Genomic DNA, 18,262 nt, shown 5'->3' on the forward strand with positions numbered 1-18,262 from the left:
ACTTACGAGAGGAAATAACGAAACACATACACACATGAACATAGAGATCTTACTTGAACTTTGCAAGAGTGCAAAACTGAGTGTAGGTCTTGAGGGAACAGGAAACGACTTCCCTCCTCCCCCTTCAATCCTGCCCCCCCCCCTCCTACCCACCGTTCCTCCCCCTCCTCTCCTGCTCCCCTTCCTCCCTCCTCCCTCCTCCAGCACCACGCTATAGCAGCGAACTAGGCAGGCCAACTTGCAGAGTGCAGCTCAGCCTCGACAGCGGCTGCTTCCAACTGGGGGTCTTCGGAGAGCATCGCACTCCCATGTGCGCTGCTGTGCCCGCTGGATGTTGAAATCGCGCCGTGCGCCTCGCCAGGAGCCACTATGTCCAACCCAACCCACGACCCGTTCTACTCTTCTCCCTTCGGACCCTTTTACAGGAGACACTCGCCCTACATGATCCAGCCCGAGTATCGGATCTACGAGATGAACAAGCGGCTGCAGGCGCGCACAGAGGTGAGCCGACCGGACGTAACCGCTACACGGTCCCGTTTAGGTCGAGGTACCGGTAAGAGGGTGGCGGGTTGGAGAGGAGGGACGAGATGCCGGTCCGGGAGAGAAAGATGAGCCGAGAAGGTCCGTCAGGCAGGAGATACGGATATAATGCCAAAGTACCAAACATTCCTAAGGTGAAAGTAAACAGGCTCTGTCTGTAGTCTACGTTACAAGAAATAGACGTCCTCAGAAGTAAATTGTTCTAGTCCTAAAATTTTAATTTGAAGTTGGGAAATGCTGATTTGTGGAGGAGGTCCTTTTGCTTTCACGTGGCCAATTAACCTGTTAAAAATTCGCGGCTTTACTGTCATCCAAGTAAGTCACCTGAGGTTGGGATGAGCTGTAATAATAAAAGTAAGAAAATCAACAAAAGTAGACTTTAAACATTTGAGGTCTCCAGTTTAAATATTTTAATCAGGGCACCAAGCTAAATCACGGCTGTGATTGTGGTTCTAAAATGTGGCACATTTCTAAGAGAAAGTTACGTAAAGGCTAATCATAACAAAGTTTGAAAAAAAATCCCAGAAAATATAAGAAGTCCACAAAGACTATGCAAATAGGCTATGCAGACTGAGGCAAAGTAGCCTTTTCATTGGATTTAATTAATTTGCATACATTTACATTTTGCCTGGTGTTTGCATATTTGCATATGTTTCTTCCATGTGGAGTGGAGTAGAGTTTGTCCACTGAAGTGGAGCGTTTCTGGTCTGCCTGTTCAGGACACAGATTCATCACTGCGGATTAGATTTTGTGAATGAAAGTGGCCCTGATTGCACATTTATGATTGCATGGGGTGAATTCCTTTCATGTCAGTCTGCTGATGCTTCATCTCATTGGGTGCTAAGTGTGTGTGGCATACAGTGTCATTCAGACTGAACTTTTGGTGATTCCTTTCTGAGTTGTACTGTATTGGGAGCAGCTGTCTTTAGCATCTGTTCTGTAATCACAAATGTGTAAATCTGCAGATAAAAAGTTCATCCAACATGTCAAGTTCTCCTCGCAAACAATCATTAGAGGACAACAAAAAAGCTAAATATGATAAATATCATCTTTTAATAGCCTGGCTACACATTTGTAAATATAAATATTACGGCTCAAGCAAAAAAAAATTGTCATAAATATACTTTTTTTTTACCAGTACTTTTTAGTTGACTGAATAATTCCGTCAGTGGTATGTTAGAATTTAGAAAAAAAACTCTCATTACAGTTCCCCAGAGCTCAAAGGAACCTCTTAAAAATGCCATGTTTTTTTTGACCCACAGTCTAATACCCCAAAGATCTTCAGTTTACTATCACAAAATGTTAAGAAAAAACAGACAAACAACATTTGAGAAGCTGGAAGACATTTAAAGCAATTAATTGCTATTTGTCAACCAAGCAACTAATAGTTTTACCTCTAAATATTTACTGTTTCAAATAATTTGACTTCTTGTTGCCTTTTGAAGCTTTTAGACTAGAATTTGAATCCCACGAGACATTTTAAACTGAGAAACATGCCCATTAAATTATTTCATGTGATGTTTTTACTGTTATTTTAGAAAAACCTTCAAAGCCGGCTGAGTTACTGCAGCAGCTTGCAGAATGGTGCTGACTTTCCTAAAGAGGAACTTGCAACTTTAAGCAGACCAAGGCAATGTTGCTGAGATGCAATGGCCCAGTCTGATGCATTATTCATACGAAGTGGTCCAAACCCCAGTGGACCTCAACTCCTGTACCACACATATGCACACGCACCAAACGGCACACGCACTTACACATGAGCAATCTCAGATTCATACACAGACATTACAAGACATTTATTTTAAAGCAACGCCGGACTCGTATACAGCCCGGACAAACATGGCATTGAGAATATAGACACACTGTACAGGCACATAGCAATTTACACCATTACCTCTCCTCAGACTAAATTATATAATTGCATGATAACATAATTAGTTGCTTTTTTTTTCTGCCGGTGTTCATTGTATGTTCGCTTCCTACTTCATCTTTTTTCTCACTTCACTCCATGGTGAGGGTGTATCATATGTCTTCTCTTTTGCGATGTTCTTATTGTTCAATTAAAATGCAGGTGGTGAATGTAATGAGGAAGGAGTAGTGTCTTATAGAAGCGAAATAAATGCTTCGAGTTTTGCAATTTGTTTGCATCCAGATGTGTAACGCAGCTCAGCTCAGGCTTTTAACAAAATTATATAGTAATTATCCTTATGAATGCAAAGTAGCCGCTGTCATTTAAGAAGAAAAAAAAACTTATTGTATACGTGGTAAAGGAAAAAGGTTGTAAAAGAAATCTCCCTCTACAAATCTACATATACAGCATAATGTCTATTTTGCCTTAACTAAGACTGAGAGTGGAAATATTATACATTCTTCATCAAGCAGACTCACTGGAGCCTTTTACTTCCTGTAAAGCGCGGTTAGCCGGTGCTGGTGTCCTAATGATGATGATGCGTGCCTGAAGGGTCATTCTATTGCTTGTTTTATCACTGGGCTGCTTGCTACTCAGTCCATCTCCTCCAATACAACTTTAAAAGTCAGAACACATTTAGAAACAAGAGCAGTGCAGGGTCATGCTGGTGTTGTTACAAAACAGGAAGTTTGGGATGTCGCTCTCCCTCTTAAAAGAATACAGCCAAATTGTCCTGCTGGATAGTTTAAGGAATATTTTATCGAGATTTTGCTGCTAGCAGATTTTGCGGATCCATGTCCTTCAGAGTTTAATAGCCAAACTGCGAATAGTTAACTGCTGTTTTATGGAGGGAGTTTTTTAGTTTTGAAAATGTATTGGTTGGAAGCCCACAGATGACACTGTTCTAAGAATAATTGCCAAAAATGTGTTATTTCTTCCTTTAAATATGCGTCTTTGTCTTCTTCTGACCTTATTAAAACTATATAAAAAAAGAATGAACTGTTCCCTTTGCATAAGGGAATCCTACTACACCAATTAAAGAAATATTCATGTGTTATATGAGCCATGCATGAACAGAAATATGTCATTATTTTGCTGCCAAAAAGTCATCACAGGCAAAGAAATGGACACTGTGTCTTCCCGCATTTTTACATTATTTGTATGGGATCAGTAGTTAGACTTTTTAACAAATCGTAATAAAACGAAATTAACTTTTGATTAGTACCGTCAGCACTGATCACTGATATAGAGTATACATGAAATCTCTTGTTTTCAACCTGCTAGAGAGATTTGAACAGATGTAATGTGTCAGTTTATGCACTGCATATTTGCATTTTATGTCTGTGGCCACTGTCTCCAGGATGAAAACCCTTCTTAACCTGTCGTGAGAAGTAGAAGGGGTTTATTGTTGTTGTTTTGATGTACAGCATATGACACCGAACATGTAAAATCACCCAAAAGAACATACGATATTGGCTACTTCTGCTGGATTTTAGTATGAAGTGACATTATTTGACTGGGGCTGCTGCTATATTTTGTTGATCCTGTCAAAACGATTTCAAGCTTGCAAACAGCAGTCTTGTCAGAATTATCACCCGAGTAAAGATGCTTAATATCGTGAAAGAACTGCCATTGTTAAGAATAAGAATAGCTCCGAGCGTACTTAATATCGCGCTTGCTGGCAGACCGTCGAGCCAAAATGACTCACTATAGTTTGCATTCCTGCCGTTTTAAGTAGGGTTTTAATAGGGGAGCTGACTAAGCCTCAGTGTGGCATCACCTTTAAAAAGTGTTGAAGGATTCGTCTGAAGTTAGTCTTCTGTCAGAAATACTTCCAGTTGTCTTATTCATGAGTGTGCGTTTGAATTTGCTTGGCTCGTGGTGCAACTGCAGCTCCCACTGGCAGGCGCAGGACTCAAGGACTTGACACTTAGAGGAGACTTACTTACCTTGAGAGGAAGTCTGTACGACTTAGTGAAATCTATAGAAAAAACCTTCATGCAAGGGAAGAAAAGCAAATTGATAAAATTACACGGACTATTTTTATTCCTTGGGATTACTGTCTAACATGCAGTATTGCCTCATGGACTGCAAAGGTACAGCAGCGTCTTTTATCAGCTTTGGTTGTGTTTAGTGCATTAGAGTGTTTGTTATCAGTTTCTCTTCTTCTGTTTTGTAGTTTACTCTAGGCTGTACATATTTCCATATTTATGGGTTTGTTACCTGCAACCCCTTAAATGAAACCATATGCATTGATTTGTTTAGTTTGGCTTCAAGGTGCACTTTTAGGTAGAGAACACACACACAGATATATATGCATGACATTTGTTTTCTTTCTCAATTATTCAGTCAGTTGATTAGAAAAATTTCCATCCAATGTCTTTTCTTTAGTTTACTGTAATTCAGAAAAGGAAATCGTCCCATCGGTGTATTGTTTCAGCTTCAGTTTGCTTTAAAAATGAATAATTAATTAGCTAAGTAGTAACTAAATACTATGTAGAAGTTTTTCAATACTGAGCTAATCCTTTCATCTTTGCTGTAGTGATCATGGATGTAGTGCCAGTAACTATTATACTGGAGAACATTTTAAGTTTAAATAATGAATCTCTGCTAAATTCGTTTGACATAAATCACTTTTTTTTTTATTCAAACAGCGCTTCAGAACCAAACGCTGTTCTGTTTATCGTCACATATTTAAAGAAAAGCAGCATGTCGCCTCTGATTTGAAAGCTAAAAATTCATCTATTATCAGAATATTTGCTGGATTCATTTTTGATAATCACAAATCATTAAACTAATCTTTTCAGCTGTACTACAGTGATGATAATGTCAGACCTGGAACTGGCAATGCAAACTGTTCTCTTTGATTAATTAATGATGATTTCTAGTTTATAAACTGTCTGAAAACACCAAAAGGAGAGGGGAAATTTGCAACAAAGGTAATCTATTTAAATCGATTATTTTAACTAAAAAAGAAAAAAAGCAGTTGGATTAAGTGAAGTGTGAACAAAAGCAACAAAGCTGAATTGAGAATGTGGAAAATGATTGATTTTCAAAACAGTTCCCCGTGAATTCTGATTTGTAACATGAATGCTGATAACAGATATGTCATGTTGTCAGCATTAGGCTTGTTAACACAGCAAATACTTTTATCTTTGTAATCCCGAGGAACTTTTTTATCCCCCCTCTCAGTAGCAGCCGTTTCACCTGCCATGCACCCAGAGGCACACATGGAAATAAGGAGGAATAAACGCTAACGACACAACCTGTCCTGTGTGTTTGTCTCGGATCAGGGCTCACCTTTGAACTGATAACTGTGCTGCAGCTAAAACAGTCCTGCTGCTCAGATGACTCGGGGTCTGCTTCTATCCCAACCTTATTACCTGCTCCATTCATACTTATTACCTGCCTGGCTGTATTTCTGCACGGGGCTGACTGCTATCCCATTACCTTCATTTTACACAATGTGAACCCGCTGTGACCTGGCAATCTAAACAGTCTTTGATGTGGATTTGATGCTATGCATACGGTGTGACCACATTGTTTCTGTGCTGTCGCTCGGGGGGGCCGCAGACCTCGTCGTACGGAGGCAGCTGCAGTGATTTGTGGGGGAATTTGACACTTAAGCGTATGCAAATGAGGCAGCGGATTAACATTCAGAGGAGGAGCTTGGTCGACCTCAGCTGCTGTAAGGCCATTAGCATAGAGGACATTAATATTCAGCGGCGGAGAGCGGAGACACAAAATAACACTGTAAGTAAAACTACAACACAGAGAGTGAAACAGAAGGAAAACAAAAGCATTTTAATGGAGGTGCGATAATAGTAGCTACAGGGCTGCGTTCAGAGACCTCTCTGCTGCTGCCGCTGCTGCTGACATTGGCTCTGTTGGTCACACTCTTCCTCAGCACATAGACAAGCAATCAGTAACAGTGATTGGCAGGCCATTCATTGGGTTCTTGTGTCTATTGCACATAGTTAGTCTCATTCTCATTATTCAAATGGCCCCACAGACCTGACTCATTGGCTCGACTTTGGAACTGGAGGAACTGGAGTGTTCATTATGGCCAAATCCCTTGTTCCTGTCAGGAGCAAAGTGGATCTGTTCCCATCAGCTCGACGTGTCAGATTGACATGAATAGGTTTATGATGTAGAGGTCAAGTTGGCACTGAGCTGTAAGGTTCACATAGAAGGATTAGAGATGAGCCACCAAGAACACACTTGATGATTTCTTTTAGTGAAAATTGGCTTTCACATGTTGCTTTCACAGAAAAAAGACATAAATTGCATATAATGATTGTTTTCAGCACAGATCGCGCTCCTTATACGACCATTTGGTAAATAAAAATATCAGAAAATGGACATGGGAAGACCTTCAATTTATTTATTCATCCAGGTCTTCCACTGATATTTAATGTATTATAATTTAGGCCAAAGTAGCGAGTCATCATATTTGAGGAGCAAAATCAAATAGATTTGGCAATTTTGGGCCAAACCGCACTTTGTTTCTACAATGCAGTTTCCCAATAATCTCATTCAGTTGTTTACATTGTCTTCAAGTTATCTTGAAATGTATTTTCAAGCTTTATTGATCATTAATAATAACATAAGGCAAGAGTTAGTCAGCTTAAATCAATAACGGAACACCAGAGTTGTCTGCCCCTTTTTTCTTTTAGTGTTATTGATAGATTCACAAAAGTATACATAACCCCTTCCCCACAGCAGAAAGCTTTATTCCACTGGCAGCTGAAAATCATCTAACTTTCATTCTTTAATCATCCAAATTATTACAATATTAAAAACTTTGTCCAACTTTAAGTAGTCCAGGTTGGTAATTGTGAAAATTCCCAGTTTCTTTTCTCTTTCTTTGTTGGGATATTAGAGGGTTACTAAGTAGTTTCTAACCTCACACATTTTTTTAATGAAAGAGAGAATTAATTAGACAGAATTAAACCTGAATTCTTGCTAATGACCAGCAGGGGGAGACTCTTTCGCTTGCAAAAAGTCTTTCTGTTGTACCGAAGTCTATGGGAAAACAGCTCTTCCTGCGTGCCCTCGCTTAACACTTTTGTGATGACTTAAATCGCTCTGTCTGTTTAAAATCATAGTCAATAAAACATGATGTTTATTTTTGTAAATTATGGTCACCATTGGAGACAAAAAGAAGTTCTTTACCAAAAATGAAGCGATAAATACTTGGTAACATTTTTGCAGTGCATGTGTGTGAAACCAGCAGAGAGTAATTACCAGAGAAGTGTCGAACATCGTGTTGCCCTTATCTGAACCATTACTGCTGGATTTATCTACCATCGGGAAAAACAAGCCAGTGTCACTTCAAGACTTTAAATGTGACACAGCTGAGTTTTAATCACTTTTTTAAATGATTTAAACTGCTGGACAGTCTGTAAAATCAATTGTTAGAAATTTGTTCCACATCTGGTCATTTGGTTTGGTGAAATCTGCGTCTTCTTCTTACATTGTAAATGTTTAGATGTTTATTCTCTTTTGCAGCTGAAACCACCCTCAGTGAAGCGTCGCATCTCAGTTAATGAGATGTAAAGCACTGATTGACAGTGTTGATTTTAATGATTCAATTATCAAATACATGGCAAATTAAAGATCATTTTTAGCTAGATAAACACATTATGCTGCATTTATGCTTCCTCCTACACATGAAAAAGGAAAACAAAGGAGAAAAAGCTAAATAGCTCAAATAAGTGTGCACCATTTGTTATTTACTTGGAATAAACAGCATTATTATTTATTCCTCTATCAACCAAATCTCTAATATGTGTTGTTATTGTGATTCAATGCCTTATTGACAACGAACAGACATCTGCTTTTGTGGATTCGTAAAATGCTGCGGAGCTCTTAACATTAAAAACAAAAACATTTTGGATTTTCATAATGTTGCCAGTCACTGAAAGGACTGAATCACATTAGCTTCTGCTTCCCTTAGTTAATGCCCCGCTAACATCCCCTTAGGTTAATTAAAGAATAATACTGCTAAAAGGTGAAGCAGCCAGGGTGATAGTTTTGAAAAGAAATGGTAACCTCTTCCTCAGAAAACTGGTCATAGCTGAATACCATTTGTCTATTTATTATTTCATTCCTTAGAAAGCTGCTGTCTGGTGTGAAAACATTGAATAGAGACACAAAAGGACTTTCTTGAGATGTCCACTGTCCACTTTTATACAACGTTAAGGATGAGAGTAATTAATGTGTTGTTTTTTTTTTATACAGCCTGCAGTGTAAAAACACATTAATTATTTATTAATTAAATCTAATCATAATGTTATTTATCTTAGATATTAAGATACATTTATGAATCCTTGGAGGAGAAACTTTTTTTTTTACTAATAACGAAATGGACGCAAGATCACAGGAGACAATGCATAACACCAAAGTAACTGTAGTAACTCAACAACATACAAACTACTGCATCTTAAGTCTTCATGATTTCTCCTGCCATTAAATAATGTCTATAAAAATAGGAATTATCAAGATTGTTATGCTAAGACCGTATTACAGTACATGTCAGTTGTTTAGTCTCAGTGATCAATTGTTATTAATAATTAATTATTGGATTGGGTTTCTAGGTCCCCTGGCTTTAGAGAGTTCTACGGTGAGATCCGGCTCATTGTTTAGTTATCTAGCCTGCAACTCTTCTGTTCTTATAATGCAGTTTTTGCCAATATCCACCAACCCACTGCACCTGCTCAGCACCAAGTAGCAGGCAGAAATACTAAGCAGAGAGTAAAAACCAGTGGAAAATGTAAAAAAATAAAATAAACATCAACCCAAAAAACCCTAAACATAATGAAACTAAGTCTACAAATCTCCACATCTGTAAATCCATTATTCCCTGATTTGGCATTTGTGTGATGATGGTGAAGAGTGCTCTCAATATGTTGGTCCAAAGTCTCCCATAGATGTCAAATTGGGTTGTAATCTGGTGACTGCAAAGGTCATAGCTTATGACTCACATTATTTTCACACACGTCAAACACATCAATGACCACTTGGGCCCTGTGGATGGTGGCATTATTTTTTCTCGAAGAGACCACTCCCATCAGGAATGTTTCATCATAAGCTAAGGGAGATAACTCAGAACGTCTCAGTATTGATTTGCAGTGGTTTGTCTCTCCAAGGGGACAAGTGGACTCAAAACATGAGAGCCCGATGCCTCTGACAGCATAACAGAGCCACCGGATCAAGTTTTTTAATTTATCACCTGTCTGTATGTCACAGTCTGTTTCAACTGACACAAGTGGTCAAAACAACAACAACAAATACAGGTTTTTTAGGTTTAATATGTCCATCCATTTTATTAATAGCGTAGCCAAAAGTGTGTTACCCATGGGGTCTGAAGCCTATCACATGTGACACAGGTCAAGATGGGGGGTACTCCCAAAGGGGTTGACACTCATTCGTAGGGCTAACAGTAGAAACAGTCACACACACACAGCCACCTTAGAATCACCACTTAAACATGACTTTGGGCTCTAGAAGAAAACTGAAACCCACTCAAATGAACATAAGACGTTAAACCTCTAAAGTGAAGTGCTTTTAAAGTAAGAGATATGGACTTCAATATGTAAAAAGCACAAATCTCATTTAAGAACACCGTGATATTCACTCATCAAACTTTTTAGATCACTAAATCACCAAGACTGAACTATGGGTTGAACTCTCCCTTTGGTCCTTTTCCTTGAAAAATATTTCTACTGAATCATAAGTCAAGCTGAACTTTGAACAAGAGGAAAATATTGTATTTATTTAAAATGTGACATTCATATTTGTAATAATCTCCCTCTTTTCTTTTGGGGTAAAGCAGTGGGGTTATATTTGTGGGTTGTGGAAAAAGTAGTATAGCTGATGCAACTGACATTTCACAAGGTTATCTGCCTTAAAATCAAACATATCAATGAATTAATAATAAAGTACTTTATGTGACTCCGCATTTCATTTTTACATATATTACATATATATATGTTTATTTACATGTTGATTTTAACATAATTTTTTTAATGTAAGTTGTTAAAGTAGACAAATTTGGATATGATGTGTGTGTATGAGTAATGCTATACTGCAAATGGGATGCTCTCAGAGGATGTTTCCAGAAAATCATATAAAGCGAAAAAAAAAAAAGACCTCTGGTCAAATCGCAAGCGTCAGTCACATCCAGCAGGATGCTGAGACAATAGACCCACCTTTTTCCTGGCCCTTTCCCATGGTTCCTTCCAGGCTGCAGTGTTGCTCAGATAACAGGGAAGACAGACGGGTCTGTAGTCTGTTCGTGTCCTGTTGTTCTGCCTCCCTGATGTAGTTAGGCAGGCTGTCCTGAAACGGAAAGGTCACAGGTTGAAATTTTGAACTTGAATAACTTTCAGTTGATGGGCTTAAAATTAGTCATGTTTCCTGAGAAAGAATGCAATGAATGAAAATGTTGTCTGTTTGAAGCACTTTTCTTTTTTCTTTTTTTAAGACCATGTCCAAGTAGTTACACTCCAGTGTTAAAGTTTAATGTTAAATTTGATTCAAGACAGCAGAGACAGCAGAGTCTTGGCAATGTAAGGATATTTAAATTTGACAGTTAGAACAAATTTTGCTGTATAAGCTACAGGTTTACAAATGAAATATATACAAAATTACTGAAATATATAAAAACGAATAGTAATTACTGATTAAACAAGCTGATAAGAATATTATTCACTGTCTTTATTTACACTGAAACCTAATAATGAGCTCCTTAGTCCTCTAACACTGATTTGCAGTGTTGTGTTATTGAAAGCACTGCAATTCTAGCTGCATAATGTTTGAGTGGCTCCACAGAAGAAAAAGGTTCAACAGTGGGTACAGTGAACTCAGGGAGGCACACTGTACTTCAGCTTCTGCTCTGCGCCAGTTTCTGGGCGTTTCGTCATTTTGCTGATCAGCTGTTCGCTCTGATGTAGTTTTTCCTTTGAGATGAATTTACTGACTTATTCTGGATTGCATACTGTTTTCATTTATATATTTTTTTATATGCTCATTTAGCCAGAGAACATGCCTGGGCATGCATGCCTTTTCTTCAGCTTCTATATCTCCCAGGCATGAATATGAAACAACATCCTTCAGATACTAAAGCTCACACATTGCATGTAAACAAGCCCCCAGCCCTCCGGAAGTGTCACTAAGCAAGACACTGAATGTATATGCCTCTAAGAGTATTACACTGGTCTCTGATCTTGCAAAAGGAAGATTTGATTTTCAAGAAATTTATCATCGTCCTTCTTATGCTGGCACACACAAAATGTTGGTTTTGAGTGATTATTACAGATTATGCTCTCAGTCATAGAACATCAGACTCATTTCTAATCCAATGAAGTCGCATTCACTGTCGATCTAGCTTGAAATGTGACAAGAGCTCAGGCTTTAACACAATAAGGACAGTGTTATGAATATGTGCACTGTATATCCAGTTTAAATAGAAATTTGTGCTTAAAACATTTGTGTGTTTTATCATTTTTTTGTTTAGAAATGCTTTTCCTGAGATCTCTTTTGATAAATTTATGAGTGTGTCTATGAAAAGGTGATTAAGAAAATAAAAGCAAATATAAAACTTTGCACTATCCCTATAGTTTACAGCTACAATTAATTTAACTCAATTCATTTTAGTCTATCACTTAGCCTATTTAGCGTTCCCTTGCTCATTTCACAGTTTAAAATGTCTTTTCTTTTAATTAAATTTAAGTGAATTAAAGCTTAATATGTTTTGTGAAGACCTGTAAAAACTTCTTATGTTCTCTAAGTTCCTGTTTCAAGTGCAGCACGTCAGTCATTGCGCTCGTTTCATCAGCCGAACGAGCAACAGGTGAGATTGCAAAGCGAGCACTAACAACAGCAGGAGGGCACACGCACAAACTTAACAATACCAGTGGATTTGATGAAATCCAGTATCGATCAAGCGTCTCGCTCCACAGTGTTGAGGAACTATTCCCTGTTGTTTGTTTATTAGTCTAATTAGCACAGTGGAGAGAAAGAAAGGCTGCATGGGTAGCTCCGTGTTGGTGCGTCCAAACCAGAACCTGGAACCGCACTTTCTTGTTTATTTTAATTTCTTATGGTTGTAAAGAATCATTTTCTTTTTGTGCTTTCTCATTTATTCATGCATCTTGTTGTTTCAACATTTTCCATCGATATTGATGTTTGTTGTTACTAAACATGGCAGCTGTGCAGGTTTTACGAGCACATTTCAGCATTTTTTATGTGCAAACCTACAGCTAATGATTGTGAATATTTGCTTGTTCATTTTATATGACAAATTCAAGGATTCCAAAGAAATATCTTTAATTACCATGTGTTTTTAAATAATCAATAATCCAAGGATATATAAAACATCCAAGATGCTTATAACGAATAAAACCAGAGTTAAGGAAATCCTTTAATTTAGTATTTTCGAAACTGGTTTTAGTTTGAGACCCCCCGTGGGGATCACAAGGTAAATCTGACGTGTCACTGTATAATTGCCAAGTTGGGACATATTTTTCAGCTTATGCCTGCTTCTACTTATTTCTTGTAAAGGTCTTAAATCTCATGGCAGATACACAAGATGATAAGTGAAGTTTATTTTCTGTCTTGTAAAAAGAAGGGAAACAATACTTCTGATACAAGCAACCCGTGAAAGGACCATTGGATCTTTTTGAATCTGTTTGTCATTGTACAGTGACAACAGGGAAAACAGTAGTAGGAGAAATATTGCCATTGTGCACAATTAACTTAAAATATTGCTGCCTTTGAAATGGTTCCTTCAAAGATGGGGACCGGGGCTTGAACCATTCAGACACAGCTGCTGTTAACAGTTAATAGTGTGTTAAGACAGCAATAAAACGGCAATAAGATGAAGTCAGTTGCATGCCCTGTGTTTGTGATAACATGGTGGTTAACTGAAAAAAAAATCCCAAAAATTTACATAAATGTCTTATATCCAGAGTCTAGCCAGACCCTCATAGATTTGAAACAGAGTGTCAGAAATTCCTCCGTGAATAGTGATGTAGTTGTTACAGCATGGTAATTTAACTGCAAATGACATAGGTGTTCAACAATTTTGCTGTTATATGGGAAAGCAACCAGAATACAACTATTGCTGAGGTGGTTACCAACAGGTCCCACAAAAACGATCACAGTGCTTTTACTCATTTAAACTCTGTCTGTGTGGCATTTTCAAAGCACAGTTGTGTAGAACTTGATTTTTAAAGATTTTGCCAATGTCTTTAGCAGGTTTCAGGAGGAGGAGGTAACAGGAGGGTTGAGCAGGAGAGTTGTATTACTGCTGCTGTGGGGATCAGTCCTGCCCCTTCACCTTTGGGGTGAAAGCCAGAAGCGTTGAAGTAATTCTGATTCATTCATGTTTCCTGCTTTAAAACAGCAGACAAATAAGTTCTGTGTATTAACCCTGACCTTAAACTGACACTTTAACACAATAAGTGGTATCTGAGCTATGCCTCTGACTGCTGCCTGTGATGTCTAACGCTGAAAAATGAAGACTAGAAAAGATACCTAAGTAAAGTGGCAGACATGCAACCCAACATGGGAATATCTTTGCTTATTTCATATATGGGTAGAAAGGTCATTCCTCGGGAATGTGCGCCGGCTGTTCAAGGGCAATGGCTTCTCTCCCACTGCACTCATTTCTCTTAATTTGCATAATGCTCTGCTGGTGGCTGTACGGTGGCCAAATGCAGCAACATGTTAGGTCTGCATTATATAAAAACACTTAGAACCCGGGAGGGTAAGCCTGCATTGATATCAAACATCGGTGTGTGATGACACTCTTGACATGATTAAAGTGGTGTTGTTTATGCAATCTAAAAGAGAGTTTTTCCGTCGTCACACTGAGGACTCCCTGAAAGATACAGCCCTGTGCTCCAGGGGAAGCTGTGACTTTGGTTTTGTTGCGCTTTCAGTTCAAATGGCAATGATTTGCAAAACCGGGAAATTAAATTTTATATTTAATTTTATTGCACTTTAGGCTCTTGAAGTCTGATTTTTTCAATGTAGAAATGCATTTAGGTTACAGTTTATTTGATTTGCTGATGAAAGAATATAGAAATCATCAAAACATTCAAGTCTGTATCGGCATCATTAGGTTCCTTTTTTGTCCATCTGACCAACCCCCCAAATTTCCAGTTTATAGTTAAATTAAATGGGATTAGAAGTAGGAAATCCTCATATTTTGCAAGTTATTCCAGCAAAGGTTTTATATTTGCATGCTTGTTAAATAACTTAGATGATCAATCAACCTTGTGATTAAATTATCTACCAGATTAACACTTAGTTGGATTCTAGTATGGACATTTCGGGAGGAAGCTAAATTTATATAGATATTTTCAGTCAAGGTATTGCCTCAGAACTCGTGAAAATGACAATCATTCACCAGAAGCATTTTTTATTAGACTTTGACATGTGTTACTTGTCAGTGGCCTTTACCGTACAATGAAAACAAACACTACCTTGCTAAAGATCATTCTCAGACACCCAGTGAGTTTTTGCTTCTTTTATGTTGTTATGCTCCTCGATACCTTGAAGCTGTTTGAGTCTTTCACAACAAAACTTTCTTGGCCCACCAGTCAGCTGCGCTACGTGGTATTCAGGAGTTGAATGGGGTTTTAGACATCGGCAATTCTCCAAGGTCAGGTCCCAGACACGCCTACACTCTTGGAGGCTTTTCTGTCACAAGAGGCTGGAAGCAACAATGAAGAAATAGAGACTAACAAAAGCTTCCTGGGAGAATGGTTCATGTTAAACTTACAGATGTTAAGGGTGTGAGGACCGAACGATACAGAGGGAAAGAAAATGAGGTCATGCCATGTGTGTAAATCTCTATGTACTTTATGGTAAACAAAAATGTTCTAAATATATTCGTTTATTTGCGTTTTGTATACTCATACTTGGCGTATTGTTGAGTGTTTCCACAGACAGTAAAACTTAGTGTCATCTGCCTATCAATCCTGTATGGACATTTCTTTATGCGAGCACTTAACCCACAGCTCTGTTGCTATTTACTGAGGATCCTCCCTATGCTGTCCCTCCAATCCTCTGGATATCCCACAAATCCCCGAGGTTCTGGCCCGTGCTGGTGATTTGTGGTTGGCTAGTGGGCAATTGACACATTGATAAATCCCCCGCATATGAGGTGCGATCCGTTTGAATCAATAGAGCCTTATCGGCTGACGGCCGTCACGGCCGCATCCGTGTCAGTTCACCACGGGTCCCTCGGAGTGGGCCTGATTTGTACCATTTGACAACAAACATCGTCACGCCACGTGGTTTGTCAGAGAGTCCACGGGCATAATGAAGGCAGAACGCCGTCTGTCAGCAAACCGCATCAGACAGGAGACAGACAGTGAGAGGGAGGTGGATATGAAAGAAACTGGTGGAGATAATAAAAAAAAAAAAGACTGATAGGATATTACAAGACGGAACAGTGCGGGCTTCTTTTTTCATAGTAAATATATGTCATTTACAATTTTATAACCTGCTACCAATCACAGCCTAAAAAAAAAAGCTCCTGACATTTCTTGCTGTACAACACTGAAAAGCTCCTCTGTGTACGGTTTTGCTTGAGCCAGAGGATTCATATGGTTTGTGTCCACTGGCCAGGCTTTAGCTGTTCTCCAGCCTGCCTGGCTTTGGTCCAACTTCTCCTCTGTCTTTAGATCCGAGCCAAACCTGGACGGTCCACAGCTTAGCCAGCCACGTTTCACAATTTGGCAGTGCACTGGCCAAAAGCTGCTCAAAAGCTCCAGTTTGGAGGATTAATGGTTACTGAGTCTAAATAGAACTTCTCATGGATATAATGGAAAAGTTTGAGCTACATTTAGCTTTATTAGCTAGCACTACTAAAAGTGTATTTAATTTAGAAAATAAGTGAGTTGGGGAAGAGCAATGAAACTGCCAAGTCCCATGGGTTGTATTGTTGTGAATTCCGAAACTAAATGCTGGTCATGCACATGAAATATGCTTGTTATTTTCAGATTCCTCTGTTGTCTGGGTGGGAGGCTTTTCAACAGAGACACAAGCTAAACCATATCATCTATGGCTGAACCCTGCTGGGCAGAGCAGAGCTAATGGAGACAAGACAATAGACACACCGCTGTCAACTCTGCTCTTTGTGAAATAAATGCTCTTTTTTTTTAGCGTGGTTGCAGGGCTGAGCCAAATATCAGTCGACTGCCAAAATGAACTATATTGAGTTAGAGCAGAAAATATTATTTTTTAAAAAGGTTCAGTTTGAGGGAAATCTTGAAAACAGAATGGCAAGGGAATTGTTTGAAAATATTAAAAGTAAAAGTGAGTTCACCATTGTGAAACGCAAAATTTAAGCCATTGTGAGTGAATTGCAGTTTTAACTCAGAAAGAGAAGTGAACTAACCTTCCTTTGCAAACCTGTGTAAGGGGGATTTTAAGAAAGATGTTCTGTAAAACAGGGGAAGCTTAAGTGAAACACTCTTCATTAAAACAGTGAGAGGAGGCTTAATGAATATCGAGTCTCTAACACAGAGTGATGGGAGCCCTCAGGATGACAACACTCGAAAAATTATCTCCAACACTAAATCCAGGCAGTTTATGTCAAAATGGGGATCATGCTTTTATATTAAAATCCTCTTTTAGCCGTGGTTCAACAGTTCAAAGTTCAACAGAGTCTGTTCAGATGCGATGCTGCTTATTGTCTGCCACTAGAAAACATTAATTTGTGGAAATTAAAGGGTAAGGCGTATGATGTTCCCCATTTTTTCATAATGCGAACCAAAATCAGCATTGAATTTGGCTTAAAGCTTGATCATCTGTGCCACTGACAGTGGTGTGAAAGAAGACTTTAAAATACTCCATTCCAACACTCCAGTACCAAAGGTACTTAAGTAAATTACTCTGCAGGCAGTAGAAGGCACTGATGCAATGCTTTGTAAGTTCTATTTTAATGCTGCATTTGGTTTTAAGGTGAGATCATTTAGAAAAAATTTACATTTCTGGTTTGTTTAATGGTGCACGGTATTTTGGAAGCTGTCCAAAATATTTGTGTAAAATCTGAATTTACAAAGTATTTATAGCTAAAATGTTGTAAAGTACCAACTGTAATGTCCTTACAATTCAACTTTGGTTGTTTTCGCACATCTGCTTTATGGTGCAAATGATGTAATACTAATGTAAGACCAGCACACTGTTGTAGTGCCACTGAAAGCAATGTTATTGATACTGCTACATTTACCTTCTAAAAATGCCAACTCTTATAATACAAATACAAAAAAAAAAACCCATATTAATTTAGCTAAAGTGTAGAAGCATAAAAAAACTTATCATACCTCCTGCCACTAAAATAGTATTATTTGTTATATTGTTATATTTTTACGGTTATAGTTCTGTGATTTATCAGATTTGTTTTTGTGGTGGAGTGCAACTGGTGATTGTTTTTTACAATAATAATGATGATTGTTCACTCAGTTAAAATTCAGAATTTAGTCAGACTGTTTTGTTTAACAATTAATCCAACTTCCCCAAATGAACAGTTATTAAAAGAAAAAAGTAACAAAACTTCACATCTGAGAAGCTGATATTAAAACGTTTTGCATGGAAAAAAAAAAGCGTACATTACGATCAGAATTATCAGGATAGCTGCTGATTAATTTTCTTTCTGCTGTTTTGTTCCAACTGTGTTTTGGATAAGTTCATTGATTACATGAACTCTTCGTGGGTTCTGTAAGTACGTTACTAGCAAGTTATTAAGGAAATATGAGCAGTACTTGAAGTTTTTATTTTGACATGCACAGGTAA

General features: G+C 38.2%; 1 protein-coding gene across 4 annotated transcripts in view; it reads left to right on the forward strand.

The window, feature by feature from the left end:
* The first annotated feature begins 212 nt into the window (after nucleotides 1–212).
* The window catches only part of ldb2a (LIM domain binding 2a), a 115,884-nt gene continuing 97,834 nt past the window's right edge, over nucleotides 213–18,262 (forward strand). For all 4 annotated transcript variants that reach the window (XM_085469321.1, XM_085469322.1, XM_085469319.1 and 1 more), the window contains exon 1: nucleotides 213–501. In XM_085469321.1, the coding sequence (XP_085325447.1) occupies nucleotides 370–501 (132 nt within the window). In that variant the 5' untranslated portion in view covers nucleotides 213–369. The remainder of the gene's footprint in view (nucleotides 502–18,262) is intronic.

Source organism: Copadichromis virginalis, linkage group LG2 (assembly GCF_057382275.1).
Source record: "Copadichromis virginalis isolate Kocher_CV1m ecotype Utaka linkage group LG2, C_Virginalis_male_GT1.1, whole genome shotgun sequence".
Classification (NCBI taxonomy): domain Eukaryota; kingdom Metazoa; phylum Chordata; class Actinopteri; order Cichliformes; family Cichlidae; genus Copadichromis; species Copadichromis virginalis.